The sequence below is a fragment of the Lemur catta genome, chromosome 6 (genome assembly GCF_020740605.2).
Source record: "Lemur catta isolate mLemCat1 chromosome 6, mLemCat1.pri, whole genome shotgun sequence".
NCBI lineage: Eukaryota > Metazoa > Chordata > Mammalia > Primates > Lemuridae > Lemur > Lemur catta.
The window spans coordinates 87,693,310-87,706,378 of NC_059133.1; the positions used below are offsets into that span (position 1 = coordinate 87,693,310).

At 43.2% G+C, this 13,069-nt stretch overlaps 1 protein-coding gene across 2 annotated transcripts; it reads left to right on the plus strand.

Moving 5' to 3' along the window:
• Positions 1 to 4,234: 4,234 nt before the first annotated feature.
• Positions 4,235 to 12,117, plus strand: GPRC5D (G protein-coupled receptor class C group 5 member D). 2 transcript variants are annotated; one of them, XM_045554296.1, is made up of 3 exons: positions 4,235 to 5,172; positions 10,670 to 10,737; positions 11,850 to 12,117. In XM_045554296.1, the coding sequence occupies exons 1-3, from the start codon at positions 4,278 to 4,280 to the stop codon at positions 11,919 to 11,921; spliced, it is 1,035 nt and encodes a 344-aa protein (XP_045410252.1). In that variant the 5' UTR covers positions 4,235 to 4,277; the 3' UTR covers positions 11,922 to 12,117. The 2 variants fall into 2 exon arrangements, with proteins under 2 accessions (XP_045410252.1, XP_045410253.1); XM_045554297.1 differs by lacking the exon at positions 10,670 to 10,737 and having other exon boundaries at positions 4,278 to 5,172; positions 11,850 to 11,937.
• Positions 12,118 to 13,069: the final 952 nt, after the last annotated feature.

Here is a 13,069-nt window from a genome sequence, read left to right on the forward strand (position 1 = left end):
CTGGGCTCAGTGACTCATGCCTGTAATCCTAGCACTCTGGGAGGCCAAGGTGGGAAGATCAATTGAGCTCAGAAGTTCGAGACCAACCTGAGCAAGAGCGAGACCCCGTGTCTACTAAAAACAGAAAAATTAGTGGGGCATCCTGGTGTGCGCCTTTAGTCCCAGCTACTCAGGAGGCTGAGGCAGGAGGATCGCTTGAGCCCAGGAGTTTGAGGTTGCTGTGAGCTAGGCTGACACCACAGCACTCTAGCCTGGGCAACAGAGCAAGACTCTGTCTCAAAAAAAAAAATTATTAAGAATTTCAAGGCAGTGACCACACACAGGGCATCTAACTCCAAGCCCAGGGCTCTTCTGAATAGGGGAACCTTGTACAACTGCACTGGTTGCGCCTGCATGAAGCCACCCCTGACATGCCAGGAAACAAAAGAACAAATGAGCCGCTCCTGGCCAATGCGTCCTGTCTCACACAGCCCGTCCTCATGCAGCCAGTTGTCATGGCTGCAGGATGACATGTGTCACACTCTCATATTGTTTTCTTTCTTTGGGTCATGACCCACAAAGCACGATTAGGGACTCATGTTGTGTCTCTGTAAACGCTTGTCCTTATAAGGTGAGAAGAGTCGCTAAAGGCAGCCTTGTATGGCAGCAAGAATATGCCCAGGAGACAGAAACCTTGGCTGTCTTCTCCAATGTTCCATATCTTAGCACATCCTTTCATTTCTCCGGGCCTCTGCTTCCTTATTATTAAGTTCCTCCTGTTACAATATTGGCTTCCTTATTGTTAATTATTAATAAACGGTTAGGCTGGGTGACCTCCAGCAACCCCTCCAGCCCTGTTTCTGTGAGAAGGAAATAACACAAATAGGTGATTGGCAAAAGGCATTTGGTCTCTTGACGGTTCTACTTCCATTTTTAATGGATTCATTGTAATCAGTGTATTTGGGTTCATCAAAGCCGTATCTGAGCTGTTTGTTCTGATGTTGTCGTGGCATAGAAGCCAAAAGAAATTAGGCGTGAGTAATTTGGATGTGCGAAGGCCAAAAGGGCCCTCATATCCTTAAGGCCCAGCAGCAGATGGGTTAATTCTATAACGCTAGATTTTAAAATAACAATAATTAATACCTGAGACAGGTCCTTTTATCTAAGGTGCTCAAAAGGCTTTAAGGCCATTAACCCACTAATTCACCTGCCTCAAGCCATCAGGAGGTCAGGAGGAATCTCTGTAGAAGACAAGCACGCCAGAAACTGAAACATCACAGCAGTGAGGAATAACCATGACTCACTAGCAGGAAGGGGGTGGGGGTCCCTAAGATAGTTCTCTTGGAAGAATTAACTGGAAAATCCTCCTGTTGGTCTACCGACAGCAATTTAACCACTCGCTAGACTCTTTGAGTGGATTCTCATGGATGTTACATTTTATCATCTGGAAAAGCTCTTTACCCTTAATGTAAACTGTAGCCTCCACAGCTTCAGAAAGAATGCTATCATGCCCAAAGCAAGTGAAGGTGGGCACTCTCAGCCCTAGAATTTTCTTGTCTCAGAGGACAAAATGTCTTGTTAAAGTTAAGGAGTCTCTAAAGATAGAACACCACTGCAGAATGATTTTGTCAAGAGTTTAAGTTTCTGACTTATTTGCAGGTGGCTTCTATTAAAGTGCATCTGTTGAAAAAACCACACTGCTAAAAAGTACCTTCTGAAAGGTCTGGAATTTTATCATTAGAATCATTCAATGAATCAAACCATCCATCATCTAGGAGGCACTCCACAAGAGTTCAGATTCGAGGGGGGCATAAAATGGGGACTTTATAGCCCAAGCAACTTTGAATCTAATCAAGGAAATGAGATTAATAAATAAAATAAATTGTGGCATTCCTTATTATTCATTTATTTCTATCCCCATTACTTAATATATCAATTAATTAATTAGGCATAAAATAGGATTTCTGTCATTTTGAACAGAATGGACCCCAAACCTTGTAGGGTCTGTGGGGGAAGGTGATCGCGAGGGCTTGGATGACCGGGGAAGGCAGGAGAGTCACAGAGGAGAGAAGATGAAATAGATCCTAGAGAGAAGAAAAGTGTTTGGGTCAAAAACACTTTTGAATAAAGCAAACAGCGGTTTGGGACAGGGACAACATTGAGAAGGTGAGCAGATGGGAGCTTGTTTCTTTGTGAGGCAGTGGGGAAACCAACCCGGCCAAACCGCAGGGCCTGGAGACCTGAAAGAAATACTGGTGGGTGGGAAAGGTGGAGCCGGGCCACGGTGTGCATTGAAACCGGCCTAAATGGGCACTGACTCGGGTCTTCAGAAGTCCTCTGCCAAAATGTGAACATTCAGGAGAAGAATCAAGGAGTTAATGGGGCGGGCATTGGGTATAGGCTGGACACTGTGCTGTGTGCTTTACTACATGTCACCAGAGGAGGAAAGGAATATATTACTCCCGTATCAGTTGGTGACCTGCTATTGAGAGTTCTTTTGTCTCGGGACCTAGGCATGCCCTGAGGAATGAGACCCAGAGCAAGTGTGCTCTCTTGGGAGTGAGGAGGGACAGGATAGAGGGAAATCATAGCCAAAGCCTTGGAGAATGCCAGGAATGGCTGGTCCAAGCAGGTGCCCACCCGTGATAGGCAGCCAAGGCCTGAGGAAGGACTTTCAAAAGAAAGGACAAGAGATTAGTAGAGAAGACAAATTTCCCGTAATTCACAATGCTGCCTACCACTGGCCATTTTAATGCCGTTTTCGTGCCAGTGGTAGGCAAAATCACCCTTCCTTATATAAGGCCCAGTGAAACTCTCATTACCTGCACTTTGTTGAGTGGCTGCTTGCTTGAATCTTACAATTAAAATCAAGATGTGAGGAAGTCTCTGTAGATGGATTTCTTAAGGAGTAAGTCAGAAAGTCCTTGTGTAACGCCAACTGAGGGCCTCCTGTAGCTTCCTGAATACACTGGGATATGCAGGGAGGAAGCAGTCTTCCCTATATTCACACCCCCTTCAGGACCTCCCTGAGGCCAAGGTGCCTCTGGTCAGCAACAGAATGAAAAATCATTGCTCTCACCAAAGAAATCTCTGGAGAAAAGTTGCTGTGAAACTGGAATAGGTGTGTCTTTCTGTCCTTCCGGTTCTTTTTATAGGCACTGCAGAGACCTGAGTGAGGGCCTGCAGTTCTTCCGCCCATTCAGGGAGAGATTAAAGAAGCTGTGGTCGTCTCCTCCTTACTCATTGGCAGTCACAACCCGGCCAGCGCCACAGTTGCAGCTTCCAGAGTGGACACGCAGAAGGTAAGTCGAAGTGAGGGCCATGCCCTCGGCTGTAAACCAGGATGGCTCCACTATCTGGTGTGGGAATATCTGAAGGGAAATGGCGCTAGGGGTATTCAATTGCAAGTTATTTTTTTTCCAAATGAATATGGGGGATTTTTTTCTGGACTACCTCAGTCAAGACATGGACTTTGGTGCTAAACTGTCCAAAAAGTTATTTAAAGGAAAAAGACCATTTTGTATAATTCTTTGATGAACAAATAGTAGGTGTTTAATTATAACCTGTTGCATCGGATTGACTTGAATTGAATTGAAAGAGGGAACAGTCATTTAAATCACTGAGAAAAATCATCTGCCTGTCTCCTTCAAGCAGTGCCTCAGTGTCTAGAACGATCCAATGATCCAGTAATATTGGCAACCCTCATTCTAGTGCTTGATATAACTGGAATCCCATCAATCATGCAAACATTGTCACCACACTCCACTTTATGAAGAAGATTTTGTATTGACTTTTAAAAAGCTTTGGACACTGTGATACAAAAATGCATGAATTATCTGGAACCCCGAAATGAAGTCTGTTCTGCTTTTCCCAGTAGAAGGATGGAACTAATATGCTTTTGAGGGTTTTAAGTTGACTTTTTCATTTCCTTTACTGACATCCTATATACAACAGTCACAAATTTGGGGTAATATATGTGACGGCATTTCCCATCCCCTTAGATCATGTTTGTACATACCTCTGATTTTCCCCCTAGGGAAACTTGGCATTTAGATAAGTATCAAGGGTCGAACAAAATGCAACTCGGACACTCTCCGGTATCGTAGTGACAGTTTTGGTAAAGCCGTTTCTTTCACATGCTCAGGTGTCTTCATTTCAAAATGAGAGACGTTATGGCGCCCTGCATGAGACTATCCAACAGGCACTCTTGTGTGTGGGTGTAAAGTTGTAAGTTTGTCCCATCTTTTTTCTGCAGGGGGTCAGAAGACCATTTTTGTGAGGTCCACCTATAAGTCACCATGTATGAGGACTGCGTCAAGACCACAGGAGACTATTTTCTCTTCTGTGACAACGAGGGGGCATGGGGCATTGTTCTGGAGTCCCTGGCAATACTTGGCATAGTGGTTACAATAATGCTACTCTTGGCATTTCTCTTCCTCATGCGAAAGGTGCAAGACTGCAGCCAGTGGAATGTCCTCCCCACCCAGTTCCTCTTTCTCCTCAGTGTGCTGGGGCTCTTTGCACTTGCTTTTGCTTTCATCATCCAGCTCAATGAACAAACCGCCCCCGTGCGCTACTTTCTCTTTGGGGTTCTCTTTGCGCTCTGCTTCTCCTGCCTCTTGGCTCATGCCTCCAACCTGGTGAAGCTGGTCCGGGGTCGAGTCTCCTTCTCTTGGACGACAATCCTGTGCATTGCTATCGGGTGCAGTCTGTTGCAGATAATTATTGCCATTGAGTACGTGACCCTCATCATGACCAGGGGTATGAGGTTTGTGAACATGACACCCTGCCAGCTCAATGTGGACTTTGTTGTACTCCTGGTCTACGTCCTCTTCCTGATGGCCCTCACATTCTTCGTCTCCAAAGCCACCTTCTGTGGCCCATGTGAGAACTGGAAGCAGCATGGAAGGCTCATCTTCATCACTGTGCTCTTCTCCATCATTATCTGGGTGGTGTGGATCTCCATGCTGCTGAGAGGCAACCCACAGCTCCAGTGCCAGCCCCAGTGGGACGACCCGGTCGTCTGCATTGCCCTGGTCACCAACGCATGGGTTTTCCTGCTCCTGTACATCATTCCTGAGCTCTGCATTCTCTACAGATCGTGTAGGCAGGAATGCCCTCTGCAAAGCAACGCCTGCCCCGTCCCAACCTACCAACGCAGCTTCTGCGTGGAGAACCAGGAGCCCTCCAGAGGTACTTTCCTGGGAGATTCAGGAAGCAGGGAATCCTGGGGGGAGAAACAGAGAAGTAGGGCAACTGGATGAACCAGAAGGGAACAAAAAGGGAATCATCAAATTTTTGGTGGGTGGCTTCATAGTTCAGGCATGGAGATGAAGACTTCCAGAATCAAGGTTAGGTTTTTATGAAAAATCAGTTTTTCCAGAGCAGAGCTTTATGGGGACAAATCAAGACAGAAATGAACAAAAGGCCCTAAATAAACAGGGTATGACATGACTCTGAGTGCTCATGCTGGGTCAAGAAAGGTATCCATATCCTTGAAAAGTGGAGAAATAAAAAATAAAATCAAAAGAAAGGCATCCACTATAAAATGAGTTAACCAGCCCCAAATTAGGCTTGGACCATGCAATTGCATGACATCTAATGCTAAGTCCAGATGTGTTGGCCATTAAGTAAAAACGTCAGTCCTGGCAACATTGGTTGACATTTTTAAAATTTAAGTCTCAAAGCTAATTTGCCCAAACATAATCTTAAGACTCACCACCTCATTAAAGTCATAAAGCCTAACAGCTTCTGGATTTCTATTTTTCAAACCATTCACTGTTTAAAATCCTTCAAGGTTTCCAAAAAGCAACAGGAAGGGCCATTACATCAGAGTTCTGAGTAAGGACTCAGATGTGTGATCATGAGCAGAAATAAAGTGACTTGCTTATGTGATAGTTTCATAATAATTTCTGGGTCATATTTTTATCCAAGCCACCTGACTATGCTGTGTTAAGGAATAAAATATATTACCCATGACCACAAGGATGCTTGGACCCCAACAACCTGAGGGAAATAGGACTAATTTCAGTTATCTGGAAATATGTCAAAACTCATTAATTCCTTTTCTGAAACATCTGGCCTATTATTCGTGACCCAATATCATAGTTTTACATCAATTTTTGTGTCTTAATAGGCATCTGATTTTTCACATCTTATTTCTAATCTGTAATGATTATGTTATTTTATATACTGCATAGCACACATAATGTTCACCAAGCTCAAAAAAATTAATATAAGCTTTTCTTTTAAGTACATACACTTTTTTGAGCTGTAATCTATGGCTAATTACACATTCAAATTAAACTCTGTTCAGATAAATACATCCATTAATTCTTTTCAGTTCAATTGACCAAGAGTTGGAAATTGACATTATACATCCTTCCTATAAAAGTTTTCATTGCTTGTTGATGATGCATAATCATATCTCTGAGGTTTGTGGCAGAATTGCGGAGTCAATCTTTCTTGAAAATACTTCTCATAGTTTTTACCCAAGATAAGATAAAACTTTTTGTGGTTTTGTTGTTATTGTATGTTTCCAGGAAACAAAAGTCAGAGAGAAAGAAGTTCTTAGTGTTTTGCAATAGCCTAAAACACACTGGGACGTGTAAGGTCAATATTCCATATCCCAAAAATATTAGGCAAGTGTTTCAAGTGTTCTGCTTAAGTTGTTGTCTTACTTAAAGGGCAAGGGCTTGCAAAAACTGCAGTGTTTCCTGATTTGGCTAGCCGAAAATCCATTTCTGAGCAGGAAGTGTTCTGCCAGTGATAGTCATTGCCAATGTAGTGTGATATCTTGTGAAAAAAAATCAATAGTGCGGTAAAGAGTATATAGATTGTGCTCCAAGATTGGGCAGAATAACCAGAAACTTAAGCTCAAAGAAAAGAATCAGAATTTAGGTCACCTGGGAAAAGTGCAAATATCAGTATTTGTACTGATTTAGAAGAATGATTAAAACTCAAAGCACAGAATTCCACTTGCTAGGAAAAACATACAAATAGATACAAAATAGGTAACAGCCAGGCAAGTATAATAACAATAACTTGAAAAATACTAAGTGTTGTTGTAGGTCGTGACCTGACAGTAGGGAAGCGGCTTCCCACTGTCTTTGTTTTTGTTTGCTCAAGAAACAATCGTGGTACGGTATAAACAGATGTGTGGTCAGCAAGGACAACCGTGCTGTTGTCCTCAGCATCGGTCAGTCTCCAGCAAGAATACCCATTCCAGGTCTGGTCCACTAATGAGACATGTGGGAAGCTTGGGGAAGGCTCCACAGAGAACCACAAAGAAGAGTAAAGGGTTGTAACATCAGTCCCGTGTGGAAAGGTTAAGGCAACGAGACTGCAGTAGTTGTTCTTAAACTTTATGTGCTTTTCTCAGAGATCATCCAAGTTCTCTCTCTTGAAATTCTGTACCAAGACACAACATTTTGTCTGAGTCCCTAAGGCATGCATTTGTTGTGTGACTCTTCTGACTAATGCTGCTTGTAGCTGTGACTCCAGTAGCGTAATTACTTGATTTACCGCTGGGTTAGGAGACCAGAATTATTCATCTGAAAGGAGAGTAAGACAAGAGGTATTAGCAGAGAATTTCATGAGTATGAAGCCCTCTCTCGAAGAGGCTCTTGTATTGTTTTCTATCTTCAGCTAAGGACAATTGACTGGAAATGGACTCCAACGGAGGCATGAGGGGTTTCGATTAAGTCTGAAAATAAGAGTTGGTAAACACTGAAACAAATCAGCAAAGGGGATTAAGGACTTAATTTCCCTGGAAGTCTTTCAAAAGAAGATTAGGCTTTATTCCTCCGAAGTGGCTTAGGAAGTTAATTCTAAGATATAAAAACATCTGGATGGAGAATGAAAATGCAATCAGGCATGTTACCACAGGACACCAAACAAACAGGTGTAAATATTCTTTGCCCCATGTTACGAATGTGTTCCTGAAAAGCTGTTTATTGATAGAACTTTTGAAAATCAGTTGCTATTAACTAGAATCGTAAGCCAAAAACATAGATGTATGTTTTCACAGCATTTGATTAAAGTTTTACATGCTCAACATATTGTTAAGCACAGGAAACCATAGTATAAAGGTACACAAGATTAGGGTAAAGAACATGTGCGTGTATAAATGAAACAATTAAAATGCAAAAAAAATGAAGAAGCAACTCTGAAATTAGGTTGATATTTAATTACTTCATTTACATGCACCTGGGATTATGTTACTTTTTAACATATCCTTCATTAATTAGATTAGTTGATGGATATACTACTTGTTTTGTATTTAGAGTTGGTGAATTTTAGGATATTTTTGTTCCTGAGAAAGCTATAACTAACCTCCAAAATAAATAAATAGAATAAAATCAGTTGCTCTTTTAACTGTGAATTTTAAATGTGATATAACTTGCAGAGATCTTAAATATAATATAGTATAAAATCAGCTCTGAATTTTTTTATGAGGGAAAAGTTCTTCCAATTATTGCCTGCTTTTATCTGCTTTAGACAAATTAGAATACTGTTATATCAAGTTTGCTCAAAGTAAGACCCATCTATATTTGAAAGTGTCACATAACTGTGGGCATTTTTCCATCCAGTGTTTGAATGTGTACAGACAAACCCAGCATGATTCTTTTGGAAAGCAAAAGGACATGAAGATAATCAATGAGTTGCTATAATCTAAAAATGGGTCAATGAGTATAAAATGAGGTGAACCAAGAGAAAACTGTTCCTGCAAACATAAGCCCTTCCAGTCGTTCTCCCTAGCAAATATCAGCTTTTGCTGACGATTCTCAACATTTTTTTCTCCAAGGCACACCCACCTAACCAGGGGAAACCCAATTTGAATGGTCCCAGGTGGTGTTATTTTTGTTTGTGTTTCCACAGGAAGCTCTCTTTTTGTCACCCTCAAGAACTACAGGTCACAGAGAGATAACGAGCATAAAACAGGGAAGAGGACAGTGGGTCATGGGCAGGATTTGTTTGGTCTGAGGACAGATAAGGGGAGGATGATGACAGTCACAGAGGTTCAGGGAGCAGGAGCTAACTGGGCAGCAGTCGAGAGAACACAGAATTGGCCTCGCCGCCCTGGCCCCAACACTGTGCTTCTTAAGACCAAGCCAATGTCCTCAACCTGAAGGACCCTCAGACTCTTTGTCTTTAAATAATGTTCATGATGTTTGTCCCTGCCTCCTCCGTGTATGCAATGGAAGGCATTACTCAACTCGGATTTCCTACCGTGAGGTGGTTCCAGGTTTAATGTAGAAAAACACTCAGCCTTTTGGTAAATTCATGAACAATAACTAGAGCTGGAAGAATGAGGCTTTTCTAACTTATGGTCTGATCTGATGAGAATGTTGGTTGTAAGCTGGTTACCAAGGGACTGAGTATGGAGGAGCCTTGTTAGGCCACAAGGAACTAAGTTAAGGATTCAATTCCCTCTGCCACGGAGGAAGGGCAAGCATTTCACCTATCACAGCACCCACCCTGAAAAGATGCCAGTAGGAGGAGGATGTCCCAGCATCAGTTATAACTACACCCTTAGCACCAGCGTCAATGATAACATACAAAGGACTGCACAGTGTTTTCTATGTATCATGCCCTGTTCCGAGGGCTTTATATATTTTTTATATAATCTTCAAAGCAACCCTATGAAATAGAGTTACTATTATGACTGTCATTATACCTCTTTCATCTCCATCAGGAAAGAAAGGTAACAACAGGTTAAGGAGCTTAGCCCTGGGTAACAGACGTGGGAGACCCAAGCAGTCTTCTCCAGGGTCCTCTGCTCAACACTACAGCCTCTAAGCGTGAACAGTAGTGACATAGTTATGCCTGTGATCGTCACAAGACAAATACATTAAATATATCGCACAAGGGCCTGGCCTTAGCGATAGACACAGTTCCTGCCTTCACAGAGCTTACAGTCGGTTTGAGGAGACAGACATTAAACGGTGTGTGATTGTTCTACAACAGTATAGGATTGTCTCAAGTCACCTTTTTTATTATGTCCAGTTTTAAAAATGGAATTCAGGCCTGTAGAGAATCAAGACTAAAGCGGCTGTTGAAAAGAGGGGGCCGGGCACGGTGGCTCACGCCTGTAATCCTAGCACTCTGGGAGGCCGAGGTGGGAGGATCGCTCGAGGTCAGGAGTTCGAGACCAGCCTGAGCAAGAGCCAGACCCCGTCTCTACTGAAAAATAGAAAGAAATTATCTGGAAAACTAAAAATATATAGAAAAAATTAGCCAGACATGGTGCATGACTGTAGTCCCAGCTACTCGGGAGGCTGAGGCAGAAAGATTGCTTGAGCCCAGGAGTTTGAGGTTGCTGTGAGCTAGGCTGATGCCATGGCACTCTAGCCAGGGCAAAAGAGCAAGACTCTGTCTCCAAAAAAAAAACAAAAAAAGAAAAGAGGGGGATGTCCAAGGTCACACAGGTGACACTTCGAGAGCAAGGGGTCTGACCCAGCATTGGCGTTGTTCTAACACGGGTGTGCTCCCAAACACTCACGGGCTATCCGCACACAACCTTCCTCATACACTTTACAAACACTCTTTTAAATCATCAGTCTTTTCTGTAACCGCCTCAACTGAGAATTCCTTTTAAAGAGTCAGGAGCTTCTTCCTAGCATCCTCGTGTGCCGTCTCCACGTGACTCTCTGACACTAACCCAGCCCTTCCCTCATTTGGCTTTCAGCCCGAGACAGTGATGGAGCTGAGGAGGATGTAGCACTAACTTCCTGTGGTACTCCCATTCAGCCGCAGGTAAATGTGCTCGTCTGCGTTCACCTAGGAGGGACATAGCCAGCGCTCCTTCCTTAGCAGAGCCTCAGGATTCACTTGCAGTGGCTTTACTGATGCAAGAGAGGAAAGGCCCCGGCAGGATCGTCCCTACAGGCACCCAGATGTAAGCCAGGCTGGGTGGTGCGAGAGAGCAGGGCACGCCTTTGGCCTCCACCCCGTCCCCTCCGAGTCTTCACCACATCAGCGATCTAGCGTATTCTGCGGCAGGTGCACGGCCCTGGAAAGACGAGGCAGCTTGAAGGGTTTATGTGAAGGTGAAGAGGAACAGGCTCACTGAGTTTTGCTTTGGGGACAATCGTAAATGTATATGAGCTTGAGGTCTGTTTTTAGTGGCCCTTGTCTGAATCCATCGCCTGAGCCCCGCTGCCTGCCTCTCTCTGATTCACTGTCTGGCCCCAGCAGCCCAGGCCACCCCGAGAACCGGTCTAGGTCTGTCACCATCATCTGGATGCCAGGTGGATGAACCAATTTTAATCCTTTCGGGAAAAACAGAGGGAGCACTGCTGAATAGATGGGGGTAACACACGTTTGTGCTGTGATGGCTTGAAGACGTACACATCCGGACAGCCAAACATACCACATTGGGACACAATTCCTGTATTATAGGGATCAAAAGTAACTAAAATTCCAGAGTGAAAGCCACACTCACACCGCTTGTTCAATGAACTTTACCACGCAAATAACTAAGCTAATCCCTCTGTTCTGTTATCTGAGAATTTGCTTTTCCTAAAAGGACAGACACGTGGGCCAGGTCATAGCCATATCATTTGCTTTAATCAATGCTCAGGAGGGCATGTACACGATGAGAATATCTTTATTATCCCCTTCGAGAGTTTCTTGGATTAGTTTCAATTTCCAGCGATCAGCTATTCAAGAACCTTGCAAAAAAGATCCCTGTTCATGGCTAAGAGGGTAGCCTGATATAAGGAGGCTCAGCATTTTCTTCTTTTTTTTTTTTTTTTTCAGTAACAAAGAATTAAATAGCGGTGAGGCAATACTGCAAACATAGTTCTGCAGGGTGTCATTCCCTATGTTGGCTCAGAAAGTTGACGATGGTATTTCTTTCTTTCCAGACGGTTGATCCCACACAAGAGTGTTTCATCCCACGGGCTAAACTGAGCCCCCAGCAGGATGCAGGCGTATAAAGTCTACAGGAAACATGAGGAGTGAACACCCAGAAGACCATCCCGTGTAACAGTAGCCCTGATGGGCCACTGGGACGCCCACCAAGTCACACTGCTGATGAAGAATCGGCCCCTTCCTTCGGTTTCCTCGCCCTGTCATCCACCTGGGCCCTCCATCAGAAGATGCCCTTCCAAGCATAATTATAATCTTGCTGGCTCCACTACCTTGACTGTGTGTCTCTTTCTTCAGTCGTGTAACTGGAAAATTCCTTTTCTTGGCAATGCTAGAAAGAATCAGTGCCTCTTACTCATAGGACCGAAAGAGCCTGGTCTGAAGAAATTAGGGGCTTTCCAATGTGACAAAGTATAGAGAGGTCAGTAGCAACTTATTACAGGCTTACTCTTCTAGCCATTCTTTTAAATTATGCTAAAAACACATAACATAAAATTTACCATCTTAAAATGCTTACATTTATAGTTCAATGGTGTTAACTATGTTCATATCGTACAAAAGATCTCCTAGAACTTTCTCATCTTGCAAAACTGAAATTCTAAACCCCTTGAACAACTCCCCCTAGCCCATGGCAACCACCATTCTACTTTCTGTTTCTGTGAGTTTGAGTACTTTAGATCTCATATAATAGAATCACACAGTATTTGCCTTTTTGTAACTAGCTTATTTTACTTAGCGTAATGTCCTCTGCCCATGTTGTAGCATGAGACAGATTTTCTTCTTTTCTAATGCTGAGTAATATTCCACTGAATGTATATACCACATTTTTTTTTTTTTTTTGAGACAGAGTCTCGCTCTTTTGCCCTGGCTAGAGTCCCGTGGTGTCAGCCTAGCTCATAGCAACCTCAAATTCCTGGGCTTAAGCAATCTTTCTGCCTCAGCCTCCCAAGTCACTGGGACTACAGGCATGCACCACTATGCCTGGCTAATTTTTTCTATATATAGTTTTAGTTGTCCAGATAATTTCTGTCTATTTTTTTTTTTTTTAGTAGAGACGGAGTCTCGCTCTTGCTCAGGCTGGTCTCGAACTCCTGACCTTGAGCAATCCTCCTGTCTCAGCCTCCCAGAGTACTAGGATTACAAGCATGAGCCACCTTGCCCGGCCCTATATACCACATTTTCTTTTTTTTTTTTTTTTCTATGTAATCTTCATTAT

What these genes read in the sequence shown, in the direction of transcription:
- GPRC5D (XM_045554296.1), top strand. Translation starts at nt 4,278, where the DNA reads ATGTATGAGGACTGCGTCAAGACCACAGGAGACTATTTTCTCTTCTGT. An exon ending in GAACCAGGAGCCCTCCAGAG is followed by an intron (nt 5,173 to 10,669) that starts GTACTTTCCTGG and finishes TTTGGCTTTCAG; the next exon opens with CCCGAGACAGTGATGGAGCT. An exon ending in GTACTCCCATTCAGCCGCAG is followed by an intron (nt 10,738 to 11,849) that starts GTAAATGTGCTC and finishes CTTTCTTTCCAG; the next exon opens with ACGGTTGATCCCACACAAGA.